The following is a 15,275-nucleotide window of genomic DNA, read 5'->3' on the forward strand; positions in this document are numbered from 1 at the left end:
ACGCCTGCTGATGTATAGTATTTATGTATTATTTCACATTATTTCATTAAACTGACTGAAATTAAAGTCTTGCTCACTTGCCATATGTATTGTACATGTACAATAAATGAGTCCAACATGGGGCTTGAACCTACAACCCTGATTTAAAAGTCTTGTAAGCACCCATGCATGTACCGTAATACTCTCATCCAATGGTTGCCTCCCATGGCTGACCATTGTGGGTTTGTGGGTCGAATGAAATCGTATCTTTGTCCAGAGAGAGGACGCCGACGTAAAGTCCAGTGTTTGTGTGATTGTCTCCGTGTGTGAACCCAGTGGGGATTAATCGGAGACCCAGCTGATACGCGGAGGAGAATAGACAGGATGCCAGGTCAACAAGGTTCACCGGAGTCAAGTTTCCTGCCAATCACCTGTAGTTCCTCATGTTACAGCAAAGAAAAGCCATGCGATAATAATCGATGTGCAGTAGTTTGCAGTAAGCAAGAGGACAAATTCAGTCTTTTATCGGCCATCTCATAGAAATCTACAGAACCTGTGACTAAAATGATGACCTCAACCTAAGTTCTTATTGATGTCAGTAACGAAAGCTGGTGTTGATGCTGTAATAATGAAAGAACGGCATATCTAAAAGATCTCAAAACTTGGCTTGTTCGCATTCTTTTATTCCAAACACATTTACATTTTCCGAGGGCAGATGAATCTATGCCAGCAGTTGATGAGAGATAAGGGCACAATGAAGCGAATCACTACATCAAGGCACCCGCAAGGAGAGATGTCAACGCTAAGGTCATCGTCTTCCGGCTTCCCGAATGAATCGAGTTCTGTTACGGAAGTAGAATGTCTCCTCGGCATCAGTCCAGTCGGCAGAGGGTCACAGTGGCGCCGACCCCGGACCAGAATCTGAACCCCGGATAGAGCGGCGCGGTGAACGTGGTCTGCAGGGAATGGATGAGCTGGGTCTGGCTGTTGGAGACGCTGTAGAAAGCCAGGACCCCTGCATGCTGGTCCAGGTAGACCCCCAACCTCCGGGCTTTGGGGAAACCCAGCAGCGTTTCGGCGCCAGCGTGCCAGAGGGAGAAACCGGTGCCGGACCAGTAGAGACCCCACGACTGGGTGTTGTGACCCAGGCGGCTGCTGTCGTCAGAGCTCTTCCTGTCCATCTCCCTGTAGGCCACGCCCACTGTGATCTGGAAAGGGGCAGGGTGAACAAGAGATGTTACTAAGCCTACTTACAGCCAAAAACATGTGCAAACGTCTTCAGTCACACCCATGCCCGAAAGTAGAAATCCAATTCTCCACTGAGAACAGATCTAAATAGAAATGTAGTTTTCCCCTCAAGATCAATAAAATGCTAATAAGATACGAGACAGAGAGAGAGAGAGAGAGAGAGAGAGAGAGAGAGAGAGATAGAGATAGAGCAGTGTATCCCACCTTCTGTCCAGTCCACTCTGTCTCCCAGTAGTAGGGGCTTCCAGCCAGGGGCTCTCTGCCCAGGACCTGCCTCCAGAACAGGAAGCGGTCAGGGTGGTCCGGCGGGTTCAGGTTCTCCGCCCGCATCGTGGCCTTCCTCTCCCCGTCTGTCAGGCGCAAGTGACGGTAGGCCGTGTTGGGGTCAAGGGTCGGCTCGAAACGGACTGTAGGAGGGAGAGAGAGAGAGAGAGGCTGTGTTCCGAATCACATACTACCCTACTATATAGTATGCCAAAACAGGATGAAGTATGTCCCAATACATAGTATGCCACATGCAGTATGGCAAAAATACCAGGATGTCCTACTACATCCGGTCATATTTTGCAGTATGCAAGCCAGCAGGCTTTTCTGACTATTCTGACCCACAATCCTGTGCGCAGCGGAAATGTGCGTCCCATGTGCGAGTCATGACAGCTGTAGACGAATGTCCCGTTATGGACAGCGACGGATGTGGGCAAATTCCAAGGCGCAATGTTATGACAAGGTAGTATGTCCCAATTGGATGCCTACTGCTTGCAAAGTACGTACTTTCTAAGGGCAGCTGTAGTAGGTACTGGTAGTAAGAAGTAGAAGTATGCGATTCGGAACGCAGCCACAGAGAGAGAGAGAGAGAATACTCCAAGGGGTGAGAGGACACATACTGCCCCCTATAGGCAAAGGACTGAACACCCAAGCCCCTTCCTCATGCTGTTGTAAAACTCTTACTGTAACCTACATATCTAGCCTCCCTCACATGCACTATCCAATATAGTTCTGAAAATCTAACAGAACATAATTCCCAAAATGCTGAACAACAAATGAAAAGTGGTGAAACATGGAGCCTGAGAGAAGGGATTGAGAGGGAAGGTTCACTCACATTTAAGCAGGTCCTCTCTGCTCTTGGGCTCTGGGTTGGCCAGGCCTAACGTGGTGACAGGGGGCGCTGGAGAGCGAGACAGAACACCGTCTGGATCATCATATTATTGCACAAACTACATTACTTTCAAACGTCTCCTAACTTCCAGCCCTTTGTTGCTGTACTGTAGATCAACACGGTGAACTATTTACCTTGAAGTCGAGGAGGAGGAGGAGGCGGAGGGGTGGATGATGATGCTGGCTTTGCTTCAGAAGTGCCTGAGAAGTTATTACAGAGTTATTAACTGCCACTTCCTCACTTGGATGACAAATGTGTGTGGTTCAGCTAAAGTGTCTAACCCAGGAGAGTGTACCGCCTCTACTGATCTGTGATTACTGTTTTTTTGCTTCCCTCTGGAATATGTAGAGAGTGGGTCGTATGCCCACCTCCCTTGTTCTCTGTAAAGCGCATTGTGTCGCCTCTGGGTATAAAATGCGCTATACAAATAAAGTTTTGATTGATTGATTGATTATGTGCTGGCCTTGAGGTCTAGGAGGGATTGGCGGTGGAGGTCCGGTTGTCATTTCATAAACTACACAAACAAAACAAAAAGGGACATCGTACGGAAATGTATTTTTCATTAGTATAGAATTTTAGATAAGAGATTCACTTTCTTGTGCAGAATCTTAATGCAACACACCTGCGGTTAGCTGAGGGCTTGATGGTACTCCAGGATAAGATAAAAGAAAACAAAAAAGATTAACAAAAAAGATTAACAAAACATTGAAGTTATTACCGATCTTGCTGACATTTTGTCTGGAAGCTACATCCGTGAATATTCTTACCTCCGTTTTGCACGGAAGCATTACTGTTGTCCACAGTAGCTCCACTTCCTGTAGCTGCCTGACCACTGGTCAACCCCATAGACGCATCGTTCACTGGAGAGAAAGGTCACAATAGCTGCTATTCCCATAATGCTTAGCGGTTGGTTGTTTATAGGAAAGCCTGATACAGCTCCATTGTTCCACTAGCTGCAGCCTCATTGTTATAAAAGGCTGTAAACCTCATACATATACTGTACACATGTGTGTGTGTATGAATATATATATATATATACACACATACATACACATATACATACACAGTATATAGCCTATAATAAATAGCCTCATTGTTATTAAAGGCTGTAAACCTCATACATATACTGTACGTGTGTGTGTGTGTGTGTGTGTGTGTGTGTGTATGAATATATATACACACATATACATACACAGTATATAGCCTATAATAAATATATGTATACACACACAGTATATAGCCTATAATAAATTTAAAAAGTATGTATATATATATATATATATATATATATATATATAAACACACACACATATACATACACATATATACATACATATACACAGTATATGGCATGGCCTATATATATATATATATATATATATATATATATATGTTACATAGTATGTTAAGTATGTATACTCTGCTTACTCTTTTAAATACTTCTCCCTAAAGTAGTTACAGTATACCATGTAACAACTTCACAAACGTAGAATCTTTACCACGGGGAAGAGAAAGCTTTTTCAGGGTCAACCATACACTGACCTTTTGTCAGTGATGCCAGAGACACTGCCAGAGACGACCAGGTAACTCCCTCTAAAATATATCCATCCTCACTTCACTTCCTGCCTTTATCAAATAAAAATATTCTTGTTCAACATGGCGGAATTATTTCCACATATCAATTCAGAGTGTGAGTGGTCCGAAAGAAAAAGTCTGATCCAGTAAGACTATTATCCTACAGTATCTAGTGTCATATTGTTGTTCATAAGTCATGGCACATGTGAATGGCGCCACCTGTTGGAAGACAAAGCCTATGACATGTTTTTCTATAGCCCAGGGTCTCTATCCCAGGGCGATGTCTCATGGCGCTGACCTGCTCTGAAGATCTTCGCCAGGCTGGCCTTACACAGGTCCTGCAGGCTGTTCCTCAGCTCCACCACGGCCCTCCTGACCCCCTCCACCACGGCCTCCTCCCCCCCCAGGCCGGACCCCTCGCTGCTCCCACCCGGGCCCAGGGGCTCCATGGTCAGGAAATTCTGTAGAGGAGGAGGAGGAATGGAAAAGAGGAGGAAGAAATTGAGATGGAGAAGGAGGAAGGGAGACAATCAGAATCACCAAAGCAAGGCAAGTTTATTTGTACAGTATAGCACGTCAGCAACAAGGCAATTCAAATTGATTAGATAAATGGTAAATGGTAAATGGACTGCACTTATATAGCGCTTTTCCACCTTAGCGGCACTCAAAGCGCTTTACAATGGCCTCTCATTCACCCATTCACACACACATTCACACACCAATGGCGGCAGCTGCCATGCAAGGTGCTAACCTGCTCATTGGGAGCAGTTTGGGGTTAGGTGTCTTGCTCAAGGACACTTCGACATGTGGACAGACGGAGCTGGGATTCGAACCGCTGACCCTTCGATCATTGAACGACCCTCTCTACCAACTGAGCTACAGCCGCCCCCATGTACAGTGCATTACATGAGACATTAAAAGCATCAAAACAAAGTGCAAGAAACACATAATATAAAAGGTCATATAAAACGAAATGCATAAAAAGAACATTATTTAAAACAAAATGCAGGAAAAATAAAATACAGGAAAAAAAAGTTACAGTGCAGTGTATGAATGAATAATTATTTGATTTAATAAAAAGCAGCTGCAAAAAGAAAAGTCTCCATCACCAAGTATTATTGAATTATATTGGCATGTCGTCCAATCCTGGGCCTCCCGTACCTTGAGGAAGCAGATGTCGTCCCGCATGCCCGCCAGTCTTCCCAGCTCCTCCCTCCTCCAGCGGAGCTGCGCCGCCCGCTGCTGCAGCCTGTGGATCTGCACCTCTACCTGGCTGACTAGGGACGCCTCGTGGGCACCGAGCAGGTCGCCCACCTGGGTGCCCACCTGCTCCACATCCTGCCCCAGCTCAGCAAACAGGTCCGCCATGTTCTTCTTCAGGGCCTGGGCCGAGGCCTGGGGAGGAGAGGAAGAGGGAGGGAGGGAAGAGGCCAGAGGGAGGGAGAGCAAGAAAGAGCGAGAGAAAAAGGTATGATGAGAGACAGAAAGGAAGACAGATAATGAACAAGGCCCCCACCATCACCACCACCACCACACACGCCTGATTCTAAACACACACTTGTTACCGGGTTTGAGACTGTTGTGAATTGTTTTATTAACATACATAGATAATGATAAATACATAAGGGCAATTCATATTTAGTTAAAAGGTATTTGGTTAAAAGTGTTATATACAGTATTTACAGTTAAATATGTGACATCATGAGGAACCTGGTAATGGTAATTAATTCCATGTTGACTTGGACTTATTTGCTTTTAAAAGGCTTTTGTTTTGAAGGTCAACAGAACAGGAAGGGGCTCGGAAGTAGCTTACGTTTAGCTAATGTTTTTTTTGCTAGTGTGCGTTCCGTTTAAAAAGGACGTGAAGTCCACTGTCTTATGTCCGCTGTTTATCACGCTGATGTAAATGCCGCATGTTCGTGAATAAATCACAAAAGGACACCCGTTCTGGTCATTAGAAATGAGTAGCCTCCATCTAAGGTATATTAGAGACGATTTGAGGTTTGAGAGAGTTCTCCTTACAGAGTTCTCCCGGCCTGCCTGTGGGAGATCCTGCAGCTCCTCCTCCGTCTCCACGATCCTCCTCTGGGTCTCCGCCTGCATCTCAGCCAGCTCCCTCTTCACACACACAATTAGAGGTACAACTCACTCTGGACAATACAGTACGAACACACACTGGCTCCCAGTGAAGCGCAGAGTGAAATTCAAGATCCTCACGTATGTCTTCAAAGCCCTCACTGGTCTCGCCCCAGCTTGCATCAAAGATCTCCTGGACCAACCTACCAGCTTCAGGCCTGGTCGCCGGCTCAGATCTGACAACCAGATGACCGTGAAGGTCCCACGGTCAAAACACAAAGGGAGACCGTGCATTCTCAGTGATGGCACCTGGGCTATGGAACAAGCTTCCTCTGAACATCAAGTCCGCCACCACCCTGGACTCTTTTAGAGCACAGCTTAAAACTCACCTCTTTGTCACAGACGATCAATAATTCATGTCCTTGTCTTGTGTCTTAAATGTAGTTTCATTTTGTGTCTCTGCAGTCCTTTGTTTTTGTTTGTCTCTCTTTGTACCCGGGCTGCGCCCCGGGCTGATGTAACAGTTGGTTGGGGGGCGCATTATAAATAAAAATAACATAACATAACACAAATGCATGATCATCCAGCTGCTTGACACACACGTTTAGCAGATTGGGAAGCTAGTGTCATACAGGTAAGTAGTCTCAATGCCAGACCCATGAGTTCTGTCGCTGACACACAATGTAAGCTAGATCTCTCTATGGGTCTGGGACACTTCATGCAAAAGTCTGGTGCTCAAATCCTGGCAATTCATTGGTTTTGCAGGAATCCCTGCGACACCAATCAGTAACGACTTTTGCGATCAGGCGCCCACCCACCCATAGATATGCCCCGCCCATCTAACCTGAGCTAGCGTCTCTCACAGTACGGACACACACAAGTGCATGATCATCAAGCTGTTTGACAAACACGCTCAACGGATGGCGTCATACAGTTAAGTAGCAGCATGCCATTACAGTAAAGGACTGTTTACTGTACACACAGACCAGCGTGTGATAGGTTAGCACAGGACAGTGCTCCATTACAGAACTTCCTCACAGATGATTCAACTGTAGTTGTGTTACAAGTGCTACACATATGGCCACTTTGTTACTATCCTTACTTGCAGGAAGTGGAAATGAAAATGAGAATATTCAAAACGACAAAGTGATGCTTAGCCCCTTCGTAGCGTACCATACCTGTCTCTCCATCCTGGCCTCGTTTGGCCTCACCACCCTGTGTCCATGGTGTCCACGGCGACAGCACTCACTGCACACACACTCCTTGTCGTCATGGCAGTAGAGGTCCATGGGCCGCTGGTGGTGTGGGCAGGTCCTGGGGTCGGCCGTCGGCAGCTGAGGGTACACGCTCCCATGGCGTGCGGGCCGCGTGCCCGAGCCGGCGCCCGTGTCCGGGCACACGTCCAGGTAGACGGGCGAGGACGGCGGGGCGGAGGAAAGCGTCAGGTAGGGGCCCTCCTGGTTCTCCCGCTGGGCCCGGAGTTTCTCCATAGCCTCCACCAGCACGGTGCTCCTGGCGAGGGAGGGGCGCGGGCTGAAGGCCTGCCTACACTGGGGGCAGCTGTACTTGCCCCGGGTGTCCCCCCGGTCCCAGTGCCCTTGTATGCAGGACAGGCAGTAGGTGTGTCCACAGGGAAGCGTGGCGGGGTCGTTGAGGGTGTCCAGGCAAACGGAACACGCGAAGGTTTCCTCGGGCCAGGCTGAGGCCATGGTGTCGGGGCAGACGAGACAAGATGCCGGATGGTCCTGGAGGTTTGATCGACAGAAATCTATGTTGGTGCTAGAGGACAAGCCGAAGGAAGAATGAACTTAAACTGTTGCCACCTGTTGATTAACACCCAAAATGGGCTGGGCTGGGATTGGGGTAGGGCTGGAAGAACAGGTATGACAGGGGAGGAGTTTCCAGATACTTTTGACAGTAATGTCACATGGTCACAGAGGGACAACAAGCGCAGGTGCACCCCATCAGCACTGATGACCAGGGAACACACACAGATGACGCCGATGAGCAGGAATGTCAGGAAGGCTGACAGACTGGTTTTCATCCATTCTATGATGAGCACAGTTGGCTATTGCTTAACACAGGACTGTTTCAGTTGTAAACAGGGACAATTGAACATTCAACTTAACGTAACAATGGCCAGGGTTTCACCATTGAACCCCCATGGAAACAGGTATAGTAGAAAAGATGAATGCATAGTTAATTGATTGATTGATTGATTGATTGATTCATTCATTCAATACACACATTCCTGAGTAATGTGTTGAATTGATTATTATTATTATTATTATAGCTCATATTATAAAAACTCCACATAGTTATATATTTGTCATTATTATTTAAGTTTGAATAATGTCACCAGTCACCACTGAAAGTCAAAGGCCAACCTCTCCAGCCATGGCCCTGGGGGTTGGAATCGTCATCACCTTGTCAGGGCAAGTATGAAGCATCCAGCGCCATATTGAGTTGGGGCAGGCTACTGCCAGCCGGCAGGATCGTCATCACCTTGTCAGGGCAAGTGTGAAGCATCCAGCGCCATATTGAGTTGGGGCAGGCTACTGCCAGGGCAAGTATGAAGCATCCAGCGCCATATTGAGTTGGGGCAGGCTACTGCCAGGGCAAGTATGAAGCATCCAGCGCCATATTGAGTTGGGGCAGGCTACTGCCAGGGCAAGTATGAAGCATCCAGCGCCATATTGAGTTGGGGCAGGCTACTGCCAGGGCAAGTATGAAGCATCCAGCGCCATATTGAGTTGGGGCAGGCTACTGCCAGGGCAAGTGTGAAGCATCCAGCGCCATATTGAGTTGGGGCAGGCTACTGCCAGGGCAAGTATGAAGCATCCAGCGCCATATTGAGTTGGGGCAGGCTACTGCCAGGGCAAGTATGAAGCATCCAGCGCCATATTGAGTTGGGGCAGGCTACTGCCAGCCGGCAAACAGAGGCCAGTGACAGAGGTAGTATCGATGTTCAAGGTGAGTGTCAACACCCATATAACTCTATATTTACATGTTTACTAACATTGCCGTTGGGTTTTTGTCTATGTAAACAAGTTTAACTAGCTAATTCTTCGGTTGTCCAGGAGTAAGACTCGAAACGCTGAAATCCTAACCCAGTTGAGTAATGCTAATGTAGCTAGCCTAGTTAATGGGACGTTAGCCAGCCTGTAGTTTGAATTTAGATGTCTACCAAGTTGAGCAAACCAGCCAGAGTTTGACAGCTGATGGAAAGCGTGTACCCTTATAGCTAGCTTACGGTTAATGCATCAAAATAGGTTGATTTAAGTCAGCTAGCATGATAGCACTGGCAGTGTGAGCTCATCTCAGCTGACGTTACGTAACGTAAGCACGTAATCTGTTTGGCTGACAAAGAAGTTGAACTTGAATTGGGGCTATGGGACACGTTTTCACTAGTGTTTGCTAGCTGGCATGGACATGGCATCCATTTGGAGGGTAGGCTATAATAAGCCACATGGATTGAACTCACCTCATTCATTCAGCCAACCCCCTGCATGCTACAGGTAAGGCAAGGCAAGGCAAGTTGATTTATATAGCACATTTCAGCCACAGGGCAATTCAAGGTGCTTTACATGAGACATTAAAAGCATTAAAACAAAAAGCAAGACATTATAGACATTTAAAACAAAAGGCAGGACAAATTAAAAGCATTAAAACAAAAAGCAAGTCATTATAGACATTTAAACAAAAAGCAGGACAAATAGAATACAGGAATAAAAGTTACAGTGCAGTATACTGATAAACACAGCTCCTCTTAGAAAGCAGTGGCAAAAAGAAAAGTCTTCAGGCTTGTTTTAAAAGAACCAAGAGTTGCAGCAGACCTGCAGTTTTCTGGAAGTTTGTTCCAGATATGTGGGGCATAAAAACTGAATGCTGCTTCTCCATGTTTTGTTTTAACTCTGGGGACAGAAAGCAGGCCTGTGCCAGACGACCTGAGGGGTCTGGATGGTTCATAGCATATGAGCAGATCAGAAATATATTTTGGCCCTAGACCATTCAGTGCTTTCTAAACCAACAGCAGTATTTTAAAGTCAATTCTTTGACAGACAGGAAGCCAGTGTAAAGACCTTAGAACTGGTGTGATATGCTCCACTTTCTTAGTCTTAGTGAGGACTCGAGCAGCAGCGTGAACTCTTGGAACCTCCATATCAAGTTATCGGGCTTTTGAATTGTCAGTCATCCCCCTTTTACGTGGCGTTTTGAGCTCAGACACAGAACTTGTATACAAATCGAGCTTCACAACGTATGAACATGCCTATTTACAAGTGTTAGTACTATTCTCTTAACAATTCACATCTGAAGTTGTGAATTGTATAATATTGTATTTTTCCTTTTGTAGAATGTACAGGGGTCCTCAGATCCTTGCCCTGACATGCCCAATCAGGAATCCCTGGCCCCTGCTGCTCAGGGTGAGAGACCCCTGTGTTTCAGCCTCTCCCAGGTGGGGGGCCCCCAGAGCCAGGAGGGGGTCCTCTACCTGCCAGGGGGATGGAGGGATGAGAGGACGAAAGGAGAGCATATCACTCCTTTCCGTTATCTGGTCACCGAGTTCAGATTGTGGATGTTCATCCCTCGACACCTCTCTACAAGACTCCTCAACTCCTAAAGCTGTTCTTTCTAGCTCCCTTCACCAGCCTCAGGACTCTAGTCTTAACTCTGTGAATCACGCGGCAGGTTGGTCTGGGGCTTGGCTAGCGTTCAACCCCTGGGGAGACACTGTTTTGGAACACTTGGAACAAAACTGTGGAGCCGTCCACAGCCCTGACGGTTCAAACGACATCAAGTGCCTTCAGCACAGAAGGCCAGTGGACAGTAGCCCGCCTCCATTCTCCCCCAGACCCTTATTTATCAGTATGGAACCTAAACCTCCGAGTCCTTTTCAAGGCCGTCCGTTTCGCACGTTCCCCTCCCTCAGACCGCTGCTCGTCTCTTCTATACCTCGACCACCGACTCCGGGCCTTCAGAGGGCCCCCCTCTCCAGCGCCCGGCCCCCCAGCCGGGCCCTCTCCCTCCCCCAGACCAGAGGCGTCCACCAGGCCGCCCTGTGCCGGGAGGCCGCCCTGAGGGAGTGCCTGTCCCCGGAGAACAAGGAGCGCTGCTGTCGGAAGCTGGGCGCTAACCTGCGGCTCTATGAGGGCGAGCGGGCCGGGAGGGGAGCCCAGGGGAGATGGGCGTCCGTGCTGGTGTCCCTGTGCTCCGTGGAGGGGGAGCCAGCGGTCCTCTTCACCCTCAGGTCCAGCACACTGAAGGGCAGGCACAAGGGAGACGTCAGGTAGGTCTCACGTCCTCAGCCCCAGTTAGCTCCACTGTGTCCAAACAACAATCTCTGCCATATCTGTAACCCCTTATAGGCTATGTGCACCAGCTCCACTACTTCCTGAAAGTCACTTGGCATCTTTATTTCCTGTCCTATATGATTGGCTTAAGTGATTAATCAGGTGTGCGGCAGACCCAGCGCACACCTGATTAATCACTTAATCCAATCATATTGGACAGGAAATAAAGCTGCCAAGTGACTTTCAGGAAGTAGTGGAGCTGGTGCACAGAGCCTATTCATTTACGTATTTGTTCATATCAATACATAGCATGATGTACATAATCCACCCAGACCAATATCTCTCTTTTATACCCTTATTTTATACTGTATAGAAATGGTACTTATTGTGTAATTAGCAAATGTCTAACTTGTACATTTTGTAATTTTCAAATTGAGTATTGGAGTCTTATCTGCTATTGAGCATAATCTTGGGAGTCGCTAGCGACATTTCACTGTCACTGTACATGTACATTACACATGACAAATATAGAAATATTGTGTGTGTGTGTGTGTGTGTGTGTGTGTGTGTGTGTGTGTGTGTGTGTGTGTGTGTGTGTGTGTGTGTAGTTTTCCGGGGGGTAAGCGTGACCCGATGGACCGGGACGTGGTCGACACGGCCCTGAGGGAAGCCAGGGAGGAGCTGGGCGTTACCGTGGCAACGGACAGCGTGTGGGGCGTCCTGAAGCCGCTCCGAGACATGGTGAGAGGGACCCCCCCCCCTCCGTGCTCCTTTGCTTCCTCTCTCCCGGCACCCTTCTCAAAACTCCTCCCCCACCCCCGAAACCCACTTGCCAAATGTGCTTGGGATAGGAGGGAGGGTGCAAGGAGGGAGGATGCAAGGAATTGAGATAAGCTAAGATCCACTTCCTGTCCGTCACAGTTCTCCTTCCCCCTGCACCGCATGATCTCACATTGTGACCCTCGGTGTTCTGCCTCTCCCAGTCAGGAATGATGATCGCCCCTGTACTGGCCAACCTCGGCCCCTTGGAGGCGCTGTCCTTCAGACCGAACCCTGGAGAGGTACTGCTCTACCATATTACAGTGTTACCATAGCTGCGTTCCGAATCGCATACTACCCTACTATATAGTATGCCAAAACAGGATGTAGTACTGTATGTCCCAATACATAGTATGCCACATGCAGTATGGCAAAAATACCAGGATGTCCTACTACATCCGGTCATATTTTGCAGTATGCACGCCAGCAGGCTTTTCTGGCTATTCTGACCCACAATCCTTTGCGCAGCGGTAATGTGCGTCACATGTGCGAGTCGTGACAGCTGTAGACGAATGTCGCGTTATGGACAGCGACGGATGTGGGCAAATTTCAAGGCGCAATGTTATGACAAGGTAGTATGTCCCAATTGGATGCCTACTGCTTGCAAAGTACGTACTTTCTAAGGGCAGCTGTAGTAGGTACTGGTAGTAGGAAGTAGAAGTATGCGATTCGGAACGCAGCCCATAGCTCTGTGTACAACCTACCTGTGTTCACTCGTTCTTTCAGCTGTAGAAACGGTGACACGCCCTCTGTGCTGGTTGTAGTCAGTCCATTTGCTTGAGGCATTCTTATTACGCATTGTAACGGTCAATATTTTGGTTATTATTTACGGTATATATATATATATAAAGAGTTATGGAGTGCTACTGTACGTCACCCCCCGCGCGCCAGCTGCGAGTTGGAGAAGATACACATGTGGGATTGAGTGACGGACAATACAGTTTACACATTTCCGTTCTATATTAATTTAATAAGAGTTGTTAAAAGTGACATCTGAGTACAGTAGGCTTTTGTTTTGTTTTAGAGCCGTGCGACCAGGCTATGGTCGATGTAGGCCGTATACTGTAGCTGAGAATAAATGAGTATGTTTGTGGAACATCAATCAATCAATCAATCAATCAATCAAAGCTTTATTTGTATAGCGCATTTCATACCCAAAGGCAACACAATGCGCTTTACAGAGAACAAGGGAGGAGGGCATACGACCCACTCTCTACATATTCCAGAGGGAAGCAAAAAAAACAGTAATCACCCGGGGGCCAGATATTAGCAACGTCTCCAGCCTTGCCTACTACGCTCAATAAAAGTGTTACAGCATGACATGACCTTTGCACTTTGTCTTCATGTGCTGCTTCAAGGTAGAACTCTCCTGTAATGGGACATTATCATTACGGCCCAGACGGTGGTTCCACGTTCTGTCAGTAAGCGCTTCACGTTAACACGTATCGCACGTTCCGTGTTCCAGGTGGAGGAGATCTTCACGCTATCCCTGTCCCACGTCTGCAGCCCGGAGAACACGGGCTACACACACTTCCGCACGGGCGACCGCTACGGATACACACTGCCCGTGTTCCGCAGCGGGAAGCACCGCGTCTGGGGCCTGACGGCCGTCGCCCTCGACCACGCCCTCAAACTCATCCTGCCGTCATAGCAACGCCCAGACGCTGCTGATCACCGCTGGTCTTGATGATGAAAGCACATTATGATTGTTGATTCTGAGTGATTGCACATATTTAAAAAATAATCCAATCATGGGGACTTTGTTTAGCAATATCAGAGTTCGGGTTTGAGATCTAGTTTCAATTCAGAACAATGTTTTCTTGCCCAATACAAGAAGTGAATTGTTGATTTTATGATAGTCTTCAAATTGACTTGGAATTGAGTCCAACCCCTAAACAATAAGGCAACTGTACCATATCTCAGATTGCAACCAGGGACAGAACAGACCGTTTTCTTTTAAAATAACCGGATGAAGTGCACTATTCTCATTTCTAAAGGACTTATCTTGACAGTTGCGCTCAAGCACTGAAACCATACAATACACTGATTTTGGTGTGTTGAAGAATGCAATAAAGATGTTTTTAAACTCAAGTCTGTTCTGTTGAATATATTGAGCATTCCATTATACATGGTGGTCTATCTGTATCATACAGTATGACAAACATCCTTGTATACTCATTGTATTGCTTCACATAGAAATGAATACAGTGCAAACAGGATCATTTGATGTACAGCATGAAAGTAGTTAGGTGCAGTAGTTCGTCATTACTCCGAATCTTATTTCGATCACACATCCGAGAGTGTGTTCCTCTGCTAATGTTGTGTACACTTTCACATGAAGCACACTACTTTTCTATACACTGGTACCATTTTTACATTTTACTATCACGTTGACAGTACACAACAGACAGAAACATGTTTTCTTGTTTTGCGGCGGCTGTATACTAAGGAGGTAGAGCAGGTCGTCCAATGATTGTAGGGTCGGTGGTTCGAATCCCGCCTCCTGTCCACATGTCAAAGTGTTCTTGGGCAAGACACTGAACCCCAAATTGCTTCCAATGATTGCTTCCACCTTGCATGGCTGCTGCCGCCATTGTTGTGTGAATGGGTGAATGAGAGGCTTGGATAAAAGCGCTATGTAACCCGACCCCGGATAAGCGGATGAGGATGGATGGATGCATGGCTAGAGTTCCCCGACCCCGGATAAGCGGATGAAGATGGATGGATGCATGGCTAGAGTTCCCCCGACCCTGGATAAGCGGATGAAGATGGATGGATGGATGGCTAGAGTTCCCCCGACCCCGGATAAGCGGATGAAGATGGATGGATGGATGGCTAGAGTTCCCCCGACCCCGGATAAGCGGATGAAGATGGATGGATGCATGGCTAGAGTTCCCCCGACCCCGGATAAGCGGATGAAGATGGATGGATGGATGGCTAGAGTTCCGCCACGCTCGAGTTTCCTCTTTACAAATGTCCGCAGACCTAGCAGTTCGGTCACAAACGTCCATATCCTCTGCGGTCAGAGGCCAGAGGGGGTCACCTGGGAGAGGTCCAGGCAGGGAGCCCACCATGACCGCCAGACCCAGGGGAAGAGCGTGGAGGACACTAGAGCAAGTATTGAGGACACG

At 47.5% G+C, this 15,275-nt stretch overlaps 2 protein-coding genes across 2 annotated transcripts; one reads left to right on the forward strand and one right to left on the reverse strand.

Annotated features, from left to right (window-relative positions):
• Positions 1-851: 851 nt before the first annotated feature.
• ftr86 (finTRIM family, member 86) lies at positions 852-7,743 on the reverse strand (the record flags this gene model as incomplete). Its single annotated transcript, XM_084446165.1, has 7 exons — positions 852-1,187; positions 1,432-1,634; positions 2,327-2,392; positions 4,257-4,419; positions 5,120-5,353; positions 5,981-6,076; positions 7,213-7,743. The coding sequence occupies 7 exons, from the start codon at positions 7,741-7,743 to the stop codon at positions 852-854; spliced, it is 1,629 nt and encodes a 542-aa protein (XP_084302291.1).
• A 1,207-nt stretch (positions 7,744-8,950) lies between these two features.
• On the forward strand, positions 8,951-14,170 carry nudt8 (nudix hydrolase 8). The gene is made up of 5 exons (XM_084438199.1): positions 8,951-9,007; positions 10,389-11,321; positions 11,934-12,066; positions 12,309-12,386; positions 13,610-14,170. The coding sequence occupies exons 2-5, from the start codon at positions 10,390-10,392 to the stop codon at positions 13,793-13,795; spliced, it is 1,329 nt and encodes a 442-aa protein (XP_084294325.1). The 5' UTR covers positions 8,951-9,007; position 10,389; the 3' UTR covers positions 13,796-14,170.
• The last annotated feature ends 1,105 nt before the right edge of the window (positions 14,171-15,275 follow it).

The sequence above is a fragment of the Borostomias antarcticus genome (genome assembly GCF_949987555.1).
Source record: "Borostomias antarcticus genome assembly, chromosome: 1".
Taxonomy (NCBI): domain Eukaryota; kingdom Metazoa; phylum Chordata; class Actinopteri; order Stomiiformes; family Stomiidae; genus Borostomias; species Borostomias antarcticus.

Bases quoted from the DNA above. Each gene is read 5' to 3' on its own strand.
- nudt8 (XM_084438199.1), top strand. From the start codon at position 10,390: ATGTACAGGGGTCCTCAGATCCTTGCCCTGACATGCCCAATCAGGAAT. The intron at 11,322-11,933 runs GTAGGTCTCACG...GTGTGTGTGTAG, and splicing joins AGGCACAAGGGAGACGTCAG to TTTTCCGGGGGGTAAGCGTG. The intron at 12,067-12,308 runs GTGAGAGGGACC...TGCCTCTCCCAG, and splicing joins TGAAGCCGCTCCGAGACATG to TCAGGAATGATGATCGCCCC.